Below are 23,308 nucleotides of genomic sequence, written 5' to 3'. Positions count from 1 at the left end.
GAATTACTTATATGGAATAAGATGAAACACTTTTAAAAACAATTCAAATGAAAAACAAGTTAAAAGATTCTCTGTAAATCAATTTTCCTTTTATTGATTTATTTTTAGCAGATTAAAGAATAAAGTTCTTTTGTACTTATCAAGATGTATTTACATATATTACTAAAAACTTTTTAACAAAGTTGCATTTGGAACCCAAGATTTAAAATTCTTTCTTAACTCTTAGTACCTCGCATAACTGTCATTTCAATACCTTTCTAATCACTTGATTCATTGATTGCTAGAACTTTGCATAATAACATGATAAACTGGATATCAAATGAGACCTTTGCCGTCGGTCGGGACACTGACTATCTGTACGTATTAGTCCTAGTTGGGTGTACATGAAATGCGTAAAATTGCTGCCGTATGTACATAATGCCGTATACTCACGTCTGATGTTAAACAAAACAGAAGAGAAAGAAAGTTGGGAGAAAAAGAAAAGGAATATTCTTTGTGAAAACAAGTTCTTTTAAAAATGTAAGCCATAATAAATTACCAAGAAATCTTCAAGAGTGATGGTGTGAGATCATTCAGGACAGTGCCCGAACTTCGTCGTGCAATAAACAAATGAAACAACATTATAACAAATAGCATAAAGAAATGCTAAAGCTGAAAGTTAATGGTTATGTTCCAGGTAGAATAAATGACAGGTTGGGTAATACCTAGGCACATATTCTATTTTCATTAATTTTTAGGTTTCTAAGTGCGAATAGATTGATGAATATTCCGTATCGAGCTTTCTATTATCAGACTAAGATTATGTAAGTATCAAGGGACAGTGCGAGGTCAGTGAACATTCCAATTTAGTATAAGTCAATTCAAAAGTCTGATTATGACGCTATATTCACCGCACCCGTGGTGAACATACCATTTAAAAGCTTCGTACTGCGCCATTGCACATTTGCGGCAAGTAAACATGTGGATTACTGATTCTAAAGGCACGATTCCTAGTCTAGGTTGCGCAAAGTTTTAAGAATTGTGGGAAAAGCTATCCCCAAGGCCTTTGGACCAAAAGAGTGTAAGATTGAAACTTACAGATTCACACAGTTCAAAGATAGAACACCAACAAAAAGTCATTATACCAAGACATAGCAAGAATAATTTACAAAATGTGTAGGATGAGCAAAACGAAAGAATTTGTTATCCACGGTTGATGCGTGACACCTGTGTAATCGTTCAAAAGAAAATAAAAAAAAAATGATAACGTAGAAGTATTTAAAAGGGTCATCTTGTAAAAAATCACAAACGTGTCGGGCATAGACCTTCTTCAGTGTGAAAAATACCAAAATTGATAACGATAAAGGGAAGAACAGCAATAAGCTTGTAAGCTACATTTTCATAAAGGGAAGCGCGACGGCTCAATTATTAATCCCTGTATTAATGCCTTAACTGAGCTATTCATTCAATTATTGTTTTAGAAAAGGTACCAGATTCCCTAAATTAGATGATATGGCGCCCCGAAAAGCACTCATAACAGGAAAATACTTGCAATTATATGGAATGTCATGCAGAACATTTGAAAATCGTCAACAAAGGTTTCGTAGATCGATAGCCATCTTCGACAAATCGTTTGTCACAATTTTGATAAGTTTACCACTGGTAAGAAAGACCGCGATACCTAAATTAGCTAGGTTGTTCGGGTTACTATTTATCTCTTTGTTAATTTTTGTTTAAGAATGGTATCGGATAATCCTATAACTACAATCGATCCGGATGCATTTAGGAAGTCTTCCTACTTTCCACTGCAGGTGTAAGTTGATCACCCTAATGGAATATGTTATTGGACCAGGTCTAGATATATGAGTAGAAATACCTAACATTGGCAAAAATAAGTTAATTTTTTGACAGCTGACTTTTCAGAAACCCACTCCATGGAAACGAAGGTCAAAATCGCTTCATTTTTCGTGATCTTAATTTTATTTTCTTCCCAAGAGACGCAGCCTTGATATCTCTATTCATTTTCCTTGCTTTACGTGAACGCTAAAATAAACTGTCCATAAATAGATTATTAAACACAGCAGGAAACTAAATAACTGTTTGTTTTGCTCTTTACAAAAGGTATTTGCTCAGGACGAAGCTAAAGATATTGAGCTCAGACTCCTTCGCCAACTTCGGTGGTCTTAGTTTGAAAATGTAACTCAAAGTGTACTAACATTGATTTAGTACTAACAGAATATATCCGCTATAGGCATTGAAAGAACGGATCCATGGCGGCGACGTCTGTACAAAAAAGATCTGATGGTCGATACACTTCTGAGGGGGAACGTTGGGAATTGGTATTGCGGTATTGGACAATTTTTAATGGGACGTTTCGGTATTTACAGACAGGCGCCCTTTCAGTCTGTTTTTGCACGCGGCTTCTAACATGGGCAACTTAAAAGATGAAATTAATTTCTCTCATGTAGTTGTTCTATAAAATGGCCTTAGTCCTTATGACTTATCAATAATTCATATGTAAGCCAGTACCCGGTGCCCCTGGACAGAACGTTAGTAGATTTATACTTATTAAAACTTGATAGAAACTCAGGACTAGCAAGAGCTGCTGACGTAATGATTGTGCGAGCAAAGAGAATTTACCTTTTGATGATCAAAGAAGACAAGTTGTTTTCTTTTTTCACTTTTGTTATCTTTGTTTTTCTGAGTGAAAGTTTGGGAGAATCGAAAAAGCAGTGGAAATACTTTCCTGTCGGCTCATGTTCCCACAGCATTTGTCGTTCTCCCAAACGTCCACTCGTACATGTATTTCTACAACTCGATACAAACACGGAACATGTTTTTGACCTCTTAAATACACAAACATTATCAAACTAGCCTTTATGTTTGTTCTCAGGTTTATCAGAAGTAGAATGGTTGGAACATTGAAATACGGCACGGATTTCAGCGTTATATATCTGTTAGTACCTTAAAAATTCAGTGATCCTTTTTGCAGTGAGACCATGTGCGCTGTATACATCGTGATGGAGTAAGCTACATTTTTGTTAGACATGCGCATGTTGAGACAAATTCCCGCTCCATTTCTCTGAACACCTGGTGATTAATCTATATGGCCACTAAGGAGACAACGTTGAGAGTTTCACAACTTCAATCTTCATGCCAGTGTAAAGCTGTAGTGTAAATTTCTCTATATGTATCGACTTTTCCTACATGGATTACCCAGCTTAGATATCAAATGAGTGAACTGACCAATAGATCGAGATTTAACACAGGTAATTACGTTTAATTTGTTCTAGAAATTCTCTTGGCTCCGACACAGAAGATGTTAAACTAAAGACGAACATGAACAAAATGGTAAAGCTAGCAATTATTTCAGCTTTATTGGCCTCAGGATTCAGACAAATTCCTACTAATGACACGGAGTATGACACCCTTCTCAAGCCATGTCCAGTGGGGACATTTTCCAACGCTTCCACTAAAGGAAAGAATGGATGCACACCTTGTCCTCCAGGTATCTTGCTCGCTTCTTTGCAGCCAGTGTCTTGGTTAACATCAAAATTGTAATTTTGCAGTGGCGGATCCAAACCTTGAGCTAAGGAGAGGGGAGGGGCGCTTTTGTTTTGCTTGCCCTGCCGGCTTTTCTTCCTTCTGTGATTTCTTCTTTTTTTTACCCAAAATAAGGGGGGAGCCGGACCCCCGAGGCCCCTCCCCTAGATCCGCCACTGTTTTCTAACTATGTAGATGACTGAATTTATGAAAACCGTGTTAAAGACTTTCACCAAAATAGCCATATGCACTTTGATTTAACAACTCCAAAAGGCCTTAAAATTACTCCAAGCGATGAAAAAAAAAGAAATAGAGAGAGGAGAGCAAGAAAAGGAAGATAAGAGAGCGAAGGAAAAAAACAACTGACATTACTTTTAATTTTCATATCGTTTACGTTGGAGATCCAAACAATATATTTAATTATGTATTCAATATTTAATTCCTTATCCAGGAGGTTTCTACTCTGATACCTTCGGCTATGTTGCCGAAAGCTGCATGAAATGTCCGAACGGTTCTTTTGTTGCATATGATAAAGCACCAGGAAAACAAACTCAAGATTGCAAGGCTTGTCCCGAAGGTAAACAATGGCGACAATTAATTGTTTTTATTTCGCGATGTCAAGTTTTCTCATTCGTCTAAAAAAAAGAAAGCATAAGCTGTAGCCACAGCTATTATTAGCCCTGAAGGAGCGGAAAATAGGTAGTTTTATTTCAAGCGAAACATAACATAACATAGCTAAGTTGAAAAGTTTGACTTCTGTTTCGGTACTTAGTTCATACACTTAAAAACCTGACGAGAGAAAAAAGAAACAATTTTACACTTTGATCGGAACTTGCTGTTTCCCGTCTATTTCAAACGAAACTGGAATGCTGGAAAAAGGCATAATAAATCTGTCTCTTTCTCACAGGGACAGAGACTGATTTCTTTGCTGGACACCGTGCTTGTAGGTGCTTGGAAGGATTTTATCGAACACATCTGTTCAAAGAATGTCATAAATGTGGGCTAGGACTGAAATGCAATCATGAATATGTTACTTTGAAACCTGGATATTGGTGGAAATGGAGGAACGAGACACAGAGAAACCGCTATCGTGTTTTTCGTGCAAATCTGTTGGCCACGTTACCGGCATTGGATGCTTTAAGCGTACAATTTCCTTACTCGATACCAACGCCTTATAGATGCCCAATAGAGGGATCTTGTACAGGTGGTTTAGATTCCCCTTGTGAAATTGGTTACAAGGGTCCTCTATGTGCCGTCTGCATCTCAGGATACTTTAAGCAATTGCAAACGTGCAAACAGTGCCCATCAAAAAAGTTGATGCTCGGACAGTTGTCCATAATTGCCGCCATTTTGTTCATAATCTTTATCTTTTTAGTGTGGACGAGCAAAAGGAAGGCCAAGAAAGACCAAAAATACTCTCTAATGGACATGTTTCTATCCAAACTTAAGATCGTGATTGGCTTCTATCAGGTCACTTACGGGTTACTAGAAGCGTTCTCGTACATAATATGGCCAGATTCCCTGGAAGTCATTGGCAAATATTCGGGAATACTCCAGATGGATGTACTTCAAATAGCACCCATTCAGTGCCTTTTTCCCGGATTGCACGTGGACGCCTTTGGAAACTTGTTTGCGACGATGGCCATAAATGCCGTTGTCATTGGTTTTTCTGGTGTTGCTTACAGAGTACGAAAAGCGATCATCTTAAGGACTAAACGCCTGGACGACGAAATGAAGTCAAGAGAAATCTCAGAGACAAAAGCGCTTGTTTTCAGAAACTTATTTTTCTTCCTGTACGTGACGTATCTGAACACTTGCTACAAGACAGCCAATGTCCTGCCATTTGTTTGTCGGACACTTTGTCGGGATGACAAAGAACAGATATGTAACAAGTATCTGAGAGCCGATTACAGCATACAATGTGATATTCCAAAGTACAAAAAGATGGTTATCACAGCGTACATCTCTTGTGCTTATGTGATTGCACTTCCTGTCGCTTCCTTTGTCGCCCTTTGGAGGCAACGAAGAGTTATATTTTCCACAAGATACGCCAAAGCGTCTCGGCATCCAGAATCTAGCACAGAAATGACTACAGGATTGCGTTTTCTCTTTGAAAACTATAAACCAGCCTCGTGGTACTGGGAACTGGTTGAAATGTCCCGAAAAGTCATCCTTACATCTGGTTTGATTCTTGTGGGGCAAGAGAGCAGGTCCTACATTGGATTGGCATGGGTTATGGCGGGGATATACGGCATGCTTTTCTCCTGGGTCAGACCCGTAGGAGATACGACCGAGAACAGATTAATGACGGTGTCCCTAGCCGTTACTGTTGTCAACCTGGGTATCGGAGCCGTGAGTAGAATTCCATCAGAAAACCTAGCAATCTCAAGTGACCCGTACGTGGATGCAACCCTTTTCAAGATATTGGTTATTCTGGCAAATACCTTGGTTATCGGTCTTGTCGTCGGTAATATATTATTTTCCTACTAATTAGGCTGTTTGATTGATGCAAGCTCTCTTATTGGGTGTTTGATCCGCAATTATCGAGAGCAGAATTTAATTTCTTTAGTAGCCACCGCATATTTTGGTGGGTTTCGACTGCTATTCTAGCGATTCGCCGGCTGCATTTACGCAATGTACCAAAGCAGAAACCAAAACGCAAAGGGTTATCATTGCAGGTCAGGTCACTAAACAAAAACACTTTTAAAGAACTGGTTGGAGTAAACTATCACATCAGAGTGTTTACATTACATTTTGATGAAAATTCTCAACATCGCAGTCTTAAATTGTTTTCAAGCGCTGGTCAGTCTGATCTAACTAACTGTAATGAACAACTCAATCCCGTATGCGTCTGTCCCTCGCGTTCTCGGCATTTGGCTCTGCAACCTGCGTTTGAAACGTTTCGTTCAAAATGATTCTAAGATCACTGTTGCTACTATCTTATTCAACAAACGCCAGCATCAATAAATATATAGGGGGATTTCGAGGGATTTAAGTCGCGGTGGTGGTCGATCGCCATACTGTTAAAATCTGAGGTCCCTGCAAGTTTTCAGTTGAACCTTGAAGAGCTAAGCACTGTCTATTTTTGCAATAATATGTCCTCTGTTTCGTGCTTGCTTTCAGCTCATGAAGCCTTGAATCCGGAACGCATCCAGCTAATTAAAAACCAAACGAGCTAATTTCTGTCTGTTTTTGTTTCTCGCGTATTGCAAAAAAATATTTTACATTCCTTCTATCTTTCAGTTCAATACGCCTTAAACCTATATAACAACCTCCTTGAATGGCGAAAAAATCCGCGGTGGTCATTTTCTTGCTGTTTGGTCTTGCTTCTTCCTCTCAAAGACTTGCAGGAAGATTTTGGTAGTTTAGATGTAACGAATGTCCTGACAAGCCAGTTACAGTCAGGAGATCTTGACGTGCCAACCATTCTCGCTGGCGCGAAACAAACTGGGGCTATCGATATCACTCTTAAAGAAAAGGGTCAAGGTGACAATAGCACAGAGGAGGCACACGGCAGCTCCCACGTGGAGCACAGAAACAAGCACTGTCAGCAAGGGACACAAACAGAACTGCTGTCTCTTTCGATTGCTCATACAATGGCACATAAGCAGACTAAGAAGGCACTGTAAATACTAGTGAGTATAAAGCACGGACGGGCAATGTAGATAATTATCACCTGCACGGACATGTATTGTGGATAATTATCAACTTCACCAGATTGTAACTGATATATAGAACCAAGAGATTATGATCCTGATAGAACAGAGCGGATTCGGGACTTCTTTTAATTAACTAAAACAATATTTTTTTATTTCATTTCTAATGTTCTCCACTGCCTATATCTGGAAAAATCTAACATTAGAAATGCGACACTGAACGATCGTCTGAATTTAAACTGTGTACGTTTACTAATAGCCTGTATTCAGAAATCCTAGCCAAGAAGGTCCGTAAGACAGTACGTGACTGCTAGAACCACGGCGAGCCGATCTTGACCCTAAAAACTACGAACACTGAGCAGAGTTTACCAGTTTGAATCATTTCAGAAACTATTTTACGGATATTTTTTTCGACTTTCTCAGGAAGCCATCTTGGATTTTACGATAACGATTTAAATACCGTATATACGTTTAACTCTAAAAAGATCTTCTCTATTTGATTTCTTATTTTTTTCAGGCCTCCTTCCTCGATATCAGATTGGGATTTTAGAACAAAGAAAGAAGTGATCAGTGCTGTATAAAATGCTGTGGTCGTAGTTTCGCTCTTGAGGATCATTTAGATTATCATCTCTATAAATAATTTATATTTAACTGTTTAGTTAAACTTCCAAAGCAAAACAAATATTGCTAAACTTTAATGGAGCAAATCCTACAATTTGATTAGCTGAGTAACCAGCAATGTATCAGCCGTCAGAGTTGCTTGAAATGCAGCGGCAATTCTAAACATGGCGTCGACCTTTTTTTTCCCCTCGATTTTCTAATTTGTGAAGTAACGGAAAGAAATTAGAAACAATACCAGAACAACTAAGACACACATTGACACGATGTAGAGAGCTTGTTCTGAGGTGAATGAATGGATTTGTGTACGCAGTTTACAGGTTCGCCACCATATTGGATTCTTAGTCGTCGAAGACATCAGTGAAATAGCTGTTTTCTTCTTTTTAAATCTAAACTTTAATTAATTTCTGCTTATGCTTCGAACTCAAGATTTCTATGGAGTGATATTTGATAAGACCGCAGTGCAGTGCGGGATAAAGGTAAATGGCTCTTTCCCCAGGGAGTAGGGGAAGAGAAACTTCCGGGAGAGAAATCCTGACAAAGTGCTACTACAAAACCGATAAAACATTTCACGCAGGTGTTGTCGTTTCTTGGGAGATAAATTGCGAAAAAAGCTCTAAAAACGTCTAGAAAGGTCAGACTAATATGGAATGGTAATGATGATAATTATTGTATTCCGAGTTTTGTTTTTGTTTTTTGTTTTGTTTTGTTTTGTTTTTTATCCACTTTGTTACTTATAAGCATATATATTAGGTGCGATCAGAAGCTTTTCACCACAAGGCGGTAAACTTCTGGTACGATGTAATGTTACATAAGCGTTCTTACAAAAACGGAAAGATAGTTTCAGCAGATCTTATGGGGCTTGAGTCTCAATAAAAACTTCCGAAAGTTAGCATGAAGACAGAATGGTATATATTCATGTCAATAAATGTGCATAGGAAAACTCCTAATGGTAACTGTTTACTGCACAAGGTAAATTTTATAAAAGGATTTGCTATCCTCAAGATTTCCACTGTGGTTTACTCAACAAAATGCAACACAAACACACACGTCAACGAACTTTTAGATGCATCAAAAAGTACCCGGCTAAAAAACATAATATCGTTAAAATATCACTGCGGTGTCTCTATCTTTTGGTCAGCACCTAAATTAAATATCAGTCCCTCCTCATTTGCCCACGCTGTGTTCACGACTTTTTCAAATCCCCCACCAGTTGATAGGGGGTTTCTTTTATTTCCTGGTGAGCATTCTCGAATTTTGCTTTCATTACTTTGGTTTTTACTCTCAGTACACTGGACGTCAACTTCTCGCTTTTCTCTATCTGGTTCCCCGGTCTTGCCCATCGCGCTAACCGCTTCCACTGGATGTACTTTCTTTCTAGATGAAGATGGCTGTTGTTTTCTGGAGTTCTTATTTAAGCCACATTTCTTAGAAGTACTTAACTGTTGGGTTTGCTCTCCTTTTTCTTGGCATGAATTTCTCACGTGACGGTTCGACGCACGAGCTTTATCGCTTTTTAGGCCTTTCTCTTCTTTGTATACCCTGACACAGCCGACTTCTTGATCAGCCTCGGGGTCGACAATGGACGAAATCACTCTTCTACTCCTTCTTTCCTTTGAATGCTTCTGCCTTGTTTGGTTTCCATGTTTTTCAATTTCCCATACGTCTCCGCCTTTAACTATTTCGCTATTCATGTATCTTCCCATGACTTCATCGTGTAGGTTTCCGCCATTCCCGCGGCCATTTGGATTCTCTTTGAAGTCGCTTGATCCAAAGGGGTCTTTCAGAAACTGCTTGAAAGCGGAGCGGCATCGCCTTGCTCGCAGATAGTATATGATTGGATTCAGAGCGCTTGAGATGTAAAGAGAGTACCAGGCGATGAATGCAAACCAGGAATCAGCCAGGTTTTCTTTCTGAAGACCCGCCAGAACACACACGATAGCAGGACCATAACAGAGAAAATGCGCACCTATTGTTATGCCGACGGTTTTGATGGCTTTGATGTCGTGTTTTAGTCGGGCTTTTTCTTGAATAGAAGGTAAGTTCAACTCTACTCTCTGCGAGAAAAGTTAAGATCTGAATAAGCCTAACTATGATTAAACCACGCGGGCTCATAACAGCAATATATAATTAAGGCTTCGTAACAGCGCGAAGTAAGATATTGCTTTGATGAACCACACGATCTTTTTGAAGTTCATCTTTTAATAAATCTACCGCTTAGTCGATAGATTCGATGAGGGGAATGTTGGTGAAAAGATTTACGACATCGAAAGAATGAGTGTAGTCAGTGAAGTCACTAGGCTCCATACTTCTAATAAATTCATTGTTTCTTTCGATGTCGTAAGTCTTTTCATCAACATTCCTCTCATCGAATCTATCGACTTAGCGGTAGACCATACATAATGAAGGGCAACCCAGATATCAAATTAGGACGGGACAATCTTACTAGCTAGGTTATTTTTCTTTGCCACTGCCCATGACCCATTTTTCCTTCTTGGGTAACTTCTTCGATCAAATTGATGGGGTGGTCATGGGCTCTCCGCTCGCTCATGTATTAGCTAATCTTTTCATGTGTTACCATGAGAAGCGCTGGTTATAGAATTAAAGAGGCTAGGTCACGCTATTTTAGGTAATTTTGTTTAATTTTGTTAATTATGAGCTTTAAACGTCAAATTAGCGGAGCAAAAGTCTTTCATTCGCAAAATCACGACCACATAACAAATGAGAATGATTTTCCAGCTGTGTAAATGACATTTTGATATAAACTGATATAAATTTGAAAAAAGTTGGGCCGACGTTTTCAAATTTACCCAAATGCAATCCATTTCAATCCTCTCCAGTTTTGTCCATACATGTCCCTTCGTAGCTTTCCTGTGTTTTGTTTGAGATCTTCTATAGGTTTGAGCCGTTTTTGTGATATTTTAGTTAATTCTATGACCATTTGACCAGTGCTGAAATTGCCTAAAATTGCGTGACCTAGCCCCTATAAATTCGGGTATTGAGTTTTACCGTAGATATGTCGACGATACCTTTGCTCTGTTTAACAGGATGCTTTATCTTTTTATAGTTATATCAACACCCAGCACCCTAACATTACGTTTACCATGGAGAGGGAAGAAAACCACAAGCTCCCCTTCTTAGATGTTCTTTTAGATAATAATAGCAATCAGGGCATTATCACCTCCGTGTTTCATAAGAAGACCTACACTGGTCTTCTCACTAACTTTATAGTTTTGTACCTTTCAGTTACAAATCAGCCAGGATTAGTGCGCACTCTGGTAGACCGAACGTTTAAAATCAACAATACTTGGGCTGGCTTTCACCTTGACATAAATAACCTTACCAAAACATTAAGGATGAATTTGTTCCCTTCTAACGTCATCGAGAATTTTGTTAGAAAATTTCTTAACAATCATTTCACCTCCGATTCTTCTCAGGGTGCTACTCGTAAGGACAATTGTTTGTATTTGAAATTACCGTACATCGGTCCTTTTTCTATCACAACGCAACGCAGAATTAAGAAATTAGTTAGCACCTTTTGCACTGACCTAGACATTAAGTTGGTGTTCACCCCGTTTAAAATCAGGAGTTGGTTTAGGGTCAAGGATCCTATCCCTGCGATTTACGATCGCGAGTCATTTATAAGTTTTCATGTGCAGGCTGCAGTGCCTGTTACGTTGATGAGACCATCAGACACTTCGCTACTCGCATCCGCGAACATCTCTCCTCTGACAAACATTCCCACATCTTTAAACACCTGAGAAGTTCTGAAAATTGTCGCTCCCTTTCAAAAAGCTCACTCACTGAACGAGAAAAACCGTATGATTACCTATACTTATTGCATATTTTCATTTTATTTCTCACTGTACAACTGACGGTGGATGATGTCTCATCCGAAACATGTATTGTCTTCATTAAAAAATGAACTTCAAAAACATCGTGTGGTTCATCAAAGCAATATATAATTACGCATTGAACAGCAATAAGAAGGCAGAGAATTAGAAGACCAGACTGGTTTCATTTATTGGAGGGGGATTTCATTTTTTCCGTTTATTGTTGTACTGGGATTATCGTCCTCCGTTAAATAGAATATACCAAACTTCAATTTAATTCCAGTAACTTGTGTAATTTTCACTTAAATCCGGCCTGGTAAAAAACTGATTTAAAATATTGATATGAAATATTAATATTTTCCGGAAAAAAACTTTACCTTAATAAATTATTCGCTAAAATAAACGGCGATCATATAGGCTTCTGTTATCAATTGAAATTAGCACAAACATACCGGGTTTTGTTGGCCAGATACGTCCTTCAAATTGCTGGAAACCTCGAGTGCGCTCGTAAAGAAAAAACAGTTTCTTTTTCCATGTCACCAACTGAAAATAACGTTACTTCTTCTCTAAAATTGCCCTAAACTATCCCAAAAGGGCACTGCGTGTAAAAAACACAGAGATTATTTTTAAAGAGCTCAGGTTGGTGGCACTTCCACATCATTGAATTGTTTTTAAATTTAGCCCTAAACAAATTTGCTGAATGGAACTAGAATAGCATTTTATCATTACATTCACGAATTTACATTTTACTCATAGCAGGTGGTTGAGCATGAGCTTGTTAGATAACACATGAGCTTATTATTTTATTAATATGTGACCGTCAGCAAGCTTACTACTTTTAAATATTTTTAAATAGTAAGCTTGCTCAATGTAAAAATAAAACCTCATCATCATAATTATTCAATGTCAAAGAGCTTTGAAGAAAATATTTAACCACAACAAATGAGAGAATAAAGTCATCTCAGCTGTCTCTCTATTCTGAATTAATTAATGCGGTACAAGAATTGCCGTTGGCGCAAAACTTTCGACACTATCCATGGTTACAGCAAACAAAGTATGAAATACCTCAAGGGATAATTGCTATATATAAAGAGGTAAATACCTTCCTTTTCTTCTCCTTTATTGTCCAAGTCGTCAGAAAACAGGTAACTGCGCCACTAACGATGAAGAGTGCCATGAATGACGCGACAAAATGCTTTCCTTGCTTATAGATCTCCTTTCTGTATTCAATGACATGTGTATCACCAAGATCAATACCGAATAGAGGAATTGAGTACAACATTACCGTAACGATACTGATGATCCAAATAAGAAACGCACAAACCAGAGCTTTCGTCTTCGACTTCCAGCTGAGATACCTCATGTCAAACGAAATTGCAAAGTACATATTTGCCATTATGGTGAGCGTTGAAGCAGCATGGAGAATTGCGAAGAGTCGATCAAAGATGCTTGTCATAATCGCCAAGGTTTTGCCTCTGAACCAACTGGCCTCTATAACGGTGTAAATCACGTACAGTGGCATGTTGATGACTGTATCGCACAGATCGACCAGGGCGAGATTGGCCATGAGAATGTTCGGAACTGTTCGTAAAGATTTAAACCGAGCAATCACCGCGAGAACGAAACCATTATCGAGCACAGAAGCTGAGGTTAAAATGGCAGTTAACAAGCTCATCAAAACCTTAGTGGAAAGTGGTTTTGCTGGATACATTCTGCGTTTTGCGATCTTACAGCCGCGATAAGCCAATACATTGACATGATAAACGTTCTTACAAATAACATTTGCATAAGAAACCAAAGAGTTTTCGAAGTTTGGTTTCCTGTAAAATAATCAGTAAAATAGACAATAATCATCATTCGAGCAGATGTGTTTTTGCTCCTGATTGTCCTTTCTAATCCCGCTGCAACCTGGCCATGGTAAAATCCAATTTTGAATCGAAAAGATTCGGTAATGAACATCAACGGTAGTTACAAAACCTAAGAGGTTGCTTTTGTCACAACCTTGCCGATAGTTAGTTTTGCTTGATGCATTTTTTTTTTCAGTCTGGGGTATTTTTAAAGGGTTCTTATGCTTGGTTTGCGCTTTGCAAAAATAAACTCTAAACGCGACCACGGCAATACCGGGCATTCGTCATTTTGTTTTCTCACAGTTCCAATTGTTTTAAGGCGCTGAACTACGATGCTCACTGCTCCGTATTACTGGAGAAAAGGGCGTCCATAATGCTACGCTTCCTTCCTTTTACCCTGTGGGTTCCACTTCAAGTACTGCTATGTGAAACCGGTGTGTTGTATAGGAAGGTGGCCTGTTTACAATGTCATGGAAATCTTCTTTTCATCTTGCCTTTTGCTTTGGTTTTATGGGGATGGTCCTGTTTTCCTTCTTGTTGTTTTGCCTTGTCTGTCTAACTCTCTGACCTGGGGGTTTTTTCGCATTACCTTGTCATGTTATGTTGCCCTACTGTATTTTTTAGGTTCAAAGACAAGAACATTGTAGCATTGAACAATACTCTTCTTGTCTATTCTGGCACTTCTTCTCAAGGTGCGGTTGAACATCTTGGCTATTCCATTGCAGTTCAGGTTGACGATAAATTTCCGCTGCTTTTTCACTGAAGAGTCAGGGCGGGCCTCAGCTTTCACCCTACGGGTCTATGGTAAAAAGTGGTGATTAGAGAAAACATCTGGCCCTCTCTTTATTCTAACATTTGTCCTCGATTTCCTCCCAATTGTGAAATAGTTGGCCCATCCTATTGAAGTTCGTCCAACCGCAGAGATCTATGTGCGTTTTTTTAATGGCACCACCAATGACCACACTCTCCATTGTCATTCATGCAACCCTCTCCTTGTCGGTGCTTTCGCTGATACAATTCAGCGCGCGCACAAGAATTGCAAAAAAAAAAAAAACATGCAGTATCTGTGCTTTTTTTTCTCTATAATTGAACGCAGTGTAATGATGGCTTTAATCTTTTATTACAAAGATATGTTAGAAAAGGTGACGATGCAAAGAACCCAGCAATTCTCAGTTTTTTCTTTCTTACCGAAAGAACCCAGTTATATGCAGTGCATGCGTAGTAAGTCAAAAGATTGCGATTAAAGGAAAAATTGCACTCTCGGAAATACGCCTATCTCTCGAGAACCACTCATTAGAATTTCACGAAATTTGGCACGAAAATAATTTAGGAAATAAGTAATTGGAGTATTGAAAATAATTGAACTTTAACAAAGGAAATTCTAGATATTCCAGTGAACCTTCAACAAGGACAATTAAGAGCCGCCCTCTGTAAATGTCAACTGTAGTCATTTGGACGAAAAAAAATCAAATTCCTCAAACTTTTTCAGATGAATGGTCTAGATAAGTGATTCACAAAAATATAACTTTCAGTTCAATTCGATCGGTAGTTTCGCGCTGGGGCGTCCATCTTGGTTTTGCCCCTCTGAGAGGGCTTTCAGCGGCCATTTTAGGGCACATTTTTAACAATTTGCCATACAAAGAAAATGTTATAAATCCGGGTAAAAGTACTTTTTTCAAGACAAGCAAATGTTTCTCGTTACGTTGAGAGGCTGTTTTGGCAATTTGACCAAAATCTATTTTTTTTTTTTACAAAATTTTAAATTTCTTCCCTTTCGAACCACTCATGAAGCGCCATTAAAAGGCGAAATTTAAAGGGAAATATCGCCAAAAGTACATCACTTCAGATCCCAAATTTACCCTTCACTTAAAGATGTCTCACCTGTAAAAAGATGCAATAAAATTTTGGGGCAGTTGAAACTGTTAAATGTTAGAAGAAGAAGTTTAAGCTGTGCTTTTGTCAACAAAGACCGCCGTCTCAATTAGCATAATGATGTGGAAATAACGATGCACGAAGAAAATAATGATATATTCCACTTACCTCGCGACATGTCGACAACTGGGTGTTCCACGATACCTCATGTTATATTATCAGTAGGTTTCAGCCGCATTTTCAATGATTAGTGTACGAAATCACTCTAAGACATCGCAACGGTAACAACTCTCCGAAGCCCGCGTCGTAACATCTATCAATATTATTTGTCTTTCGTCTCATAAGCTGCCGTTTACAAGAAGTTTAACAATTTGCTGAGATCCTAACTGACCCAAGCGTCTGTTAGCAGCCTTTAAAATCTTCCTTTTAAACGAGGATTCTCATCAAGAACTCGTTTAAGCTCAGTTTCGTTTCAATCTGTTGTGCACTCGCCATTATTCCACAGATTGTGTTACACATAACAAGTGCACATTCTAATCGGTAGGGGTAGGGTGGGTAGAAAGTGAAAACGTAATAACTGGCTTCAAAGCCATTTTACGCATTTCAGTGGCTAAACAAGTAATTGGCTTTCCCGGAACGATTTGAATATGAAGTTATGCTTGGAAATTTGAGTCATTTCTTAGGTTATGTTTTGTGGGGGGGGGGGGGGGGGGGGGACGTGCATTGTATTCAAAAGAGAAAAAAAACCGATAGACAGTATCAGGCTCTTGATCAGGTGTACCAGTTCATCAAAGGAGCCCTACTAGGGGTTTTCAGGATACTGGATATTTGGGTAAAAAAATTGACAGGAAACACGAAAATTAGGGGAAAAATTAATGGGGGAGAGCATGTTTAGATCAGATAAAACGGGACACTTGTGTCTTTCGCTGCCTGATATGCCATCAAATTTTGCGAAAGGCGGCAGCAGCTGACAAAGAGCGCGCAGGAAGTAATGGTAAGCGGTGTTTAATTGAAACTTTTTTATATTTTCTTAGCCGTTTCACTTTTGCATCAGAAATGGAAATGCTCAGAAAATTACGGAAGGGCTGACGGTGCCTCCTTTTCTGTGGCACACGGTCTGTGCATCATGTAAGGCATGATTTAAACGCCAGGCGCGCGCTTGGTTTGGAATAATCAAGTACGTTACCAAGCGCGCCGAAACAAATATCGCAGTAAAATTACGAACCTGTACTGAAACCAGGAACACCAGAAAAGCAGCATATCACTAAGCACTACCTGTTAAGGGCTTCCAACTGAAAAACTAGCTGTTATTGTACCCGTAAAAGAAATAATATCCAACTGCAGATGGCATATGCGCGCGCCAAACAAGTGCGAGAGAGGGGCAATGTTTGACTTCCTAGGGAGGTAACAGGTAAAAATGTAACAGGCAACCGACAAAGTTTTCGAAAGCATGAAAAAACTCATTTAACTTTTGAAAACGTGTGATTACCGCTACATTTTATGTTATGAAATGGAAGTGGCAGGCCTATTCAACACTTGAATAGTGTTTGGCTGTGAGGAAAAACTATGTGGACTGTATTTTGGCTAAGCCAGAGGAGAGCTGTCCAGGGACGCTAAAAGCGCGGTTGCGACGATTTTGTTATTAAAAACATACCAAAAGTTGTTTTTATGTTAACATTTACCATGTAGTTTAAGATGTTTATTAATGTGTTTAGTTTTCTACATTTAAAGGAGAACTCTAGGAAATCTGTTAAGAAATATCTCTTCCCTTGTTTTTTTCTGAAAAATGCAAACGTCAGCAGTTTTCTTCGAGATTCAAGGCTAATTATCTCAGAAAAATTAATGGCTACCCCTAGTTTTCTTTGTGAATTCCAATAACCCTAACTAAGATCTACTTTTTCCACGATGTCTTAATCTGGCGGAAACACGTTTATCAGTGGACACCGTTCTTTATGAGCCTGAGACGCCCCTCAGCCGCTAACGTCGTCCAGTTCTGTGATGGAGCACAGCTGCATCTCTGCACAAGACTAGTCTTCAACTCTATGTAGGGCGCTTTACGCGATCTTGGGATGTTGCAAACATCTAGATCAAAATACTCGCATATCAATCGAAACATGTTCACGCTTAGCTTGTTAAAACCATTATAGATAGATTAGATGCGTTTAAGGCGCACAAGTTGAATGAGTCATAAGCAATTGGATGAGTTAACTGACACTTGTAAAGAATATCTGCAGCTTGATTCTCAGAGGGCTGTTGTGTCTTCTTCGAGGACCTCCTCCTGTCTGTGTCTGAGCTTCGCAGCCATTCTGGAGTAGGGGGATTGAACGTGGCGAGAATTCAGGAACTCATCTAAGGTGAACCGCCTAATTCTGTCCTCATCTTTTGCGTACCTGATCTTTTGTGATAGAGAACTGCTTCGACTTTATAGCCGTCTCCTGACCTGAAAAAACTTCAAAGTAGTGTTTTTTTGTTTTTCATTGAAACGAGTGGCCTTTTTCGTCACTTTCAGGGCCCAGCCTAGGCTTGATTTCCGCCGCTTTCTAATCGAGCCTATGCCCAGCCTTTAGGTTTAATTTCTTTAGTGGGGACTAGAAGTATAGAACTTGCTAGGACCGGGTGAATACCACGATTGTCGCTATATCATATTTCTCCTTGTCAAATAGGTTTTCTCTTTCAGGAACAAGTCAACATGAGCCGTACTGTAAATGGTTCTTCAGCAATTATCTCAGCATTTCCTTTTCTGATGCAAAAGTGGAACGGCTTAGAAAATATAAGGAGCTTCAATAAAACGCCGCTTACCATTACTTCTCGCGCATTGCTTGTCAGTCTGTTGCCTTTCGCAGCATTTGATGGCATTTCGGGCAGCGAAAGACACAAATATAATGCTGAACAAAACAAGAGGTAAGGGACTTTTTATTGGAATTCTATCCCCATTTTATTTGTTGTCCTATTAATTTTTGGCCTAAATATCTTGTATCCTGTTAATTGCAGCTTAACGATTTCCTACTCAATTAATGTCCCGTTTTATCTGATCTAAACATGCTCTGCCCCATTAATTTTTCCCCTAAATTACATGTTTCCTGTCAATTTTTTACCCAAATATCCAGTATCCTGAAAACCCCTAGTAGGACCTCACTGATCAACAGGTACACCTGATCAAGAGCCTGATACTGTCTATCGGTTTTTTTTTGTTTTTGTTTTTTTTTTTTTTCCCTCTCTCTCTCTCTCTCTCTCTCTCTCTCTCTCTCTCTCTCTCTCTCTCTCTCTCTCTCTCTCTCTCTCTCTCTCTCTCTCTCTCTCTCTCTCTCTCTCTCTCTTTTTAATACACTGCTCGCCGCCCCCGCCCCCCCCTCCCCTCTCCCCTCACCCCACAAAACATAACCTAAGAAATGACTCAAATTTCCAAGCATAACTTCATATACAAATCGTTCCGGGAAAGCCAGTTACTTGTTTAGCCACTGAAATGCGTAAAATGGCTTTGAAGCCAGTTATTACGTTTTCACTTTCTACCCACCCTACCCCTACCGATTAGAATGTGCACTTGTTATGTGTAACGCAATCTGTGGAATAATGGCGAGTGCACAACAGATTGAAACGAAACTGAGCTTAAACGAGTTCTTGATGAGAATCCTCGTTTAAAAGGAAGATTTTAAAGGCTGCTAACAGACGCTTGGGTCAGTTAGGATCTCAGCAAATTGTTAAACTTCTTGTAAACGGCAGCTTATGAGACGAAAGACAAATAATATTGATAGATGTTACGACGCGGGCTTCGGAGAGTTGTTACCGTTGCGATGTCTTAGAGTGATTTCGTACACTAATCATTGAAAATGCGGCTGAAACCTACTGATAATATAACATGAGGTATCGTGGAACACCCAGTTGTCGACATGTCGCGAGGTAAGTGGAATATATCATTATTTTCTTCGTGCATCGTTATTTCCACATCATTATGCTAATTGAGACGGCGGTCTTTGTTGACAAAAGCACAGCTTAAACTTCTTCTTCTAACATTTAACAGTTTCAACTGCCCCAAAATTTTATTGCATCTTTTTACAGGTGAGACATCTTTAAGTGAAGGGTAAATTTGGGATCTGAAGTGATGTACTTTTGGCGATATTTCCCTTTAAATTTCGCCTTTTTTATGGCGCTTCATGGGTGGTTCGAAAGGGAAGAAATTTAAAATTTTGTAAAAAAAAAATAGATTTTGGTCAAATTGCCAAAACAGCCTCTCAACGTAACGAGAAACATTTGCTTGTCTTGAAAAAAGTACTTTTACCCGGATTTATAACATTTTCTTTGTATGGCAAATTGTTAAAAATGTGCCCTAAAATGGCCGCTGAAAGCCCTCTCAGAGGGGCAAAACCAAGATGGTCGCCCCAACGCTGAAATACCGATCGAATTGAACTGAAAGTTATATTTTTGTGAATCACTTATCTAGACCATTCATCTGAAAAAGTTTGAGGAATTTGATTTTTTCTCGTCCAAATGGCCATAGTACAGGCAAAATGGTGTTAACTTGTGAGAATCGTTATAAGCTTGTTGGATGCAAATTATAAAGAAAATCTAATGACTTGATTTTCTGCAAATAAACAAAACCGATTTCAAAGGCCTGTTTATATTTATTCATGTTGTCATGGCAACGGCACTTACGCCAGCTTAACCATCAAAAACCAAAGTTTGTGTTGTTAACTTGCTTGCTGCCATTTTAATTTTGACGGCCGAGGGATCAAGGGTTTTAGAGAAAAAGGAGTATGAAACACAGCTATCAAAAACTGTGTTTAGCCACCTAAAGCCTTGGCGAGATAATTCTTGGTAACACTAAACTAAATAAAAGGCTTTTGCTGCTGATCCTGTTAGCATAAATGCCACTCCTTCTACGTGTCCATGTTTCTCATCTTCGTTCCCTGAGTAAACCAGCTCCAATCCGTTCACTTTCACAGATGGCATCGCGATGTTATATTAGTGAATTCGGCTTGTCACTTTGGTGACTCTTGCCACCTATTACAGAGCGCGAGTGCAGACATTCCATGTCCCCTTTCCAGTGCTGCCCTTTATCGCCAAAAGAGGTATTGGCCATCCCGCTTCTTGTGGGATTTCCACTGAGCGGGACGTCAGCGCCATTAATCTTGATCTACGGTTTGATGCAGAGACGCTTCCGTAAAATTTACAAGTTCTAACTAATCTCCAAGTTTACGTCGTAGGACGTGGACACGGGTAAAGTAAGGGATCGCCAGGCAGTGTGAAGTCTGGTGAAGAGCTATCTCTCCGGGCCACCAAGGTAGCCACGAAGGCCTGCCTGGGTCTACAGTGGAGCCTTGTGGTGAAGCTGTCACTAGTGGATTGATCGACGTCAGAAACGGAAGTAAGGTTTGCAGCAGCCAGCCTAAGTTCAGAAGAGGCCACACAGAGAGCTGCATGCCGGACAATGTGAGGTGAAGCCGAAACGTTTATGAACCGAGAAGGGTCGAGGTCCATAAACTCGCAAAAAAGAAGGCCCATATCCAGCCATATTGCCCGAACATGCTTGGTCAGTAAAGGATTTATTTTGTATATGTAATCGCATGAGCCCGAGGGCAACTAAGGATAAATTTCACGCGTATTTTCAAATTTTCACAAGCATTCGTATTAGTGGAGGACGACGCTCTGATTGCAGACCAATTCAACTGAGAAACCCGTACGTAGATAACCAAGCGAATAAACAGGCGGATGAAGTATGAGAATATTCCTCGTTCTAAGGAAATGAAGTCTCAAACATGCGCATAAATGGAAGACTACGTTCGATTGAAAATATACACGACAGCGAAACCCCTAGAAAACGTAGTAAATTATAGCATTCGTTATAAAAATGTGAGGCCACAAACATTCGTATTAATGGAAGAAAACGGACGATTGTAAACCAACGAGACTGCGAAACTCGCACACGTCTCCCGATGACTCCTTCGAATTTGGAAAACTTTCGTAATCGAGCACCTCGATTACGAAGATGTTACAAGGATTTTCGCGTCATCTAGCGAGGACACTATAGCATTTCTACAGACTCGTCAATTTGTTGCGCAAGCAAGGGAAGTAAGAATGGCTTCCTAAGACAATAAAGTAGACTTTCCCATTGCTGTCTTTTACAGCAGAAACAAAGGTGGAGCATACTACATTGAAGAACTGCACCGAAAGATAATTGACGTAGCACAGCGGTGTTCTGGCTGCCTGAAAACAGAAAACACCATGCTTGCAGACAGGACTAAGTACCCTTACCCAGTCCCTATTCCCGATTGCCCCCACAACATCAAGTCAGTGCGTTCCGCTGAATTCTGGCATTGGATCGACATTGATGGTTATCTTGTAAAGGTGAAGCTGCTGTTGTTATTACGAAGAGGACATGAAAAGATGCGTTTCATTAAAAGCGCTTAATTCGGAATAAAGACCGCATGGATGTCGAGACAACAGTAGAGATACACCGAAAAAAGGTCAGAATTCCATTCCAGATGGAAAAGTGAACACTACGTTAGTTCCAGAACTAGAATTTAAACACTGAAAGAAGAATGGGGTGTCTTTTTTGACCTATCCGGTAGGATTGACATTCTCCCCAAAGCATCGCAGGCATTTCGTCACTGATCGACTTCACCATGCAGTGTTCATCATTGACATGCACTGCCCAGCAAATATCACTTTAATCGCTAGTGGTGATGAGCCCGGGCACACCAATGGACACGGCAACAAGGCCAAATTTAAGAATTCAGCTGGTGTTGAGGTGAGAGACGAGAAACTTTACGTTTGTGATCAAGGGAACAGCACAATTAGGGTAGTCAATATCAGGGAGCTTTTCAGCCATACTTCCAGGATTGACCAAGACGATGCCGAAGAAAGCCAAAGTGAGGAAGAGGATTGTGCTGTAAGACGGTTCGTAACGTGGTTGTGCACGAACTTTCCCTTATTTTCCAAAAAAACGTACCTGATTTGGTATCGCCCTATGCCATGTATGCTTCGGCAAAGGATGAGTTTGAACTTTTTGAATCGGATGTTCGTCTCAGCAAGATTTTGACGATTTCTAATTTTGAGGAGGAGGACTGACTACGTCGAGGAGTTAAAGGAATGGTTGTCTTTTCAAAGGTCTACTATATTAAATTTAACTTCCTTAGCCTTAACTCGTGACTAGCAACACCTGGTGGTTGGAGACGGAAATGGGTCAAATGTTCATGTATGTCAAATAAGCGAAAGATTGAAATTAAGAGCAATTTCAAATATTCCAAGTCCAACAGGAATTGCAGTTACAAATGATGGAACGCTGGCTTATACTCTGGCAAAGAACACGCACTGTTCAGCTTGGTAAGGTAAAGGTAAAGTCTGTATACTGGACCCATCAGACCGGAGCTTATCCCGGTTTCCGTAGCATGAAGCGACTAGGAGTATTTCTACTCCCCCCTGGATGGGATGCTAGTCCATCGCAGGGTTATCCCCAGCATTAAGTTCGCCGGTACCCATTTATACACCCGGGTAGAGAGAGGCACTGTGAGAGTAAAGTGTCTTGCCCAAGTACACAACATAATGTCCCCAGCCAGGGCTCGAACCCTGACCGCTCGATCCGGAGAAGAGCGCACTAACCATGAGACCACCGCGCCTCCCATGCTGCTCAGCTTGAAGGAGGAAGAAACGGTTTGAGGAAGCGAAACCCTAAGAAAAGTAAGTGGGGGTATTGCAGTCCACTGCGATGGGGTCAAGAGTCGGTGGAATATGCCGTCTACTTTGTGCGCATATCGAAACACGTTTTTATATGTGACACCGGTAACAAAGCAGTAAGAATGCTAACGACAGGAAAGGGACTTATCCCCCTGCAAAGTACGTTTTGTCAGTATGCCAATGTCTTTAGGATCGATAAACAGGCTAAAGAAGAAGACCTACCAGTTAGCTTTGAAGATCACGTAAAGGACGTCGAGGAAGTAGTTGCGTTTTTTTTCTAATCACGAAC

The 23,308-nt window shown here is 39.8% G+C and overlaps 2 protein-coding genes across 2 annotated transcripts; one reads left to right on the top strand and one right to left on the bottom strand.

The window, feature by feature from the left end:
- The first annotated feature begins 284 nt into the window (after window positions 1–284).
- Window positions 285–9,349, top strand: LOC149103318 (cysteine repeat modular protein A-like). The gene is made up of 10 exons (XM_089273940.1): window positions 285–356; window positions 738–803; window positions 1,718–1,792; window positions 2,101–2,175; window positions 2,873–2,935; window positions 3,273–3,487; window positions 3,974–4,099; window positions 4,430–5,989; window positions 6,766–7,157; window positions 7,696–9,349. The coding sequence occupies exons 1-9, from the start codon at window positions 301–303 to the stop codon at window positions 7,149–7,151; spliced, it is 2,622 nt and encodes an 873-aa protein (XP_089130066.1). The 5' UTR covers window positions 285–300; the 3' UTR covers window positions 7,152–7,157; window positions 7,696–9,349.
- On the bottom strand, window positions 8,909–13,499 carry LOC149103317 (trace amine-associated receptor 5-like). Its single transcript, XM_089274177.1, has 2 exons — window positions 12,732–13,499; window positions 8,909–9,853 (listed from the first exon to the last, which is right to left on the bottom strand). Exons 1-2 carry the CDS (start codon window positions 13,338–13,340, stop codon window positions 8,909–8,911), a joined length of 1,554 nt encoding a protein of 517 aa, XP_089130303.1. The 5' UTR covers window positions 13,341–13,499.
- Window positions 13,500–23,308: the final 9,809 nt, after the last annotated feature.

Source organism: Orbicella faveolata, unplaced genomic scaffold, assembly GCF_042242905.1.
Source record: "Orbicella faveolata isolate gen_17 unplaced genomic scaffold, um_ofav_v1 contig_35, whole genome shotgun sequence".
Lineage (NCBI taxonomy): Eukaryota > Metazoa > Cnidaria > Anthozoa > Scleractinia > Merulinidae > Orbicella > Orbicella faveolata.
The sequence above is the reverse complement of the archived record's forward strand: the minus strand, read 5'-3'. Positions and strand labels throughout refer to the sequence as shown.

Coding starts and splice junctions, on each gene's coding strand:
- LOC149103317 (XM_089274177.1), bottom strand. CDS start 13,340: ATGTATCCAGCAAAACCACTTTCCACTAAGGTTTTGATGAGCTTGTTA. Junction 9,854..12,731: donor TAAAGGAGAAGAAAAGGAAG/GTATTTACCTCT, acceptor CTTTTCTCGCAG/AGAGTAGAGTTGAACTTACC.
- LOC149103318 (XM_089273940.1), top strand. CDS start 301: ATGATAAACTGGATATCAAATGAGACCTTTGCCGTCGGTCGGGACACT. Junction 357..737: donor GGTCGGGACACTGACTATCT/GTACGTATTAGT, acceptor ATTAATTTTTAG/GTTTCTAAGTGCGAATAGAT. Junction 5,990..6,765: donor GGTTATCGGTCTTGTCGTCG/GTAATATATTAT, acceptor TCTATCTTTCAG/TTCAATACGCCTTAAACCTA.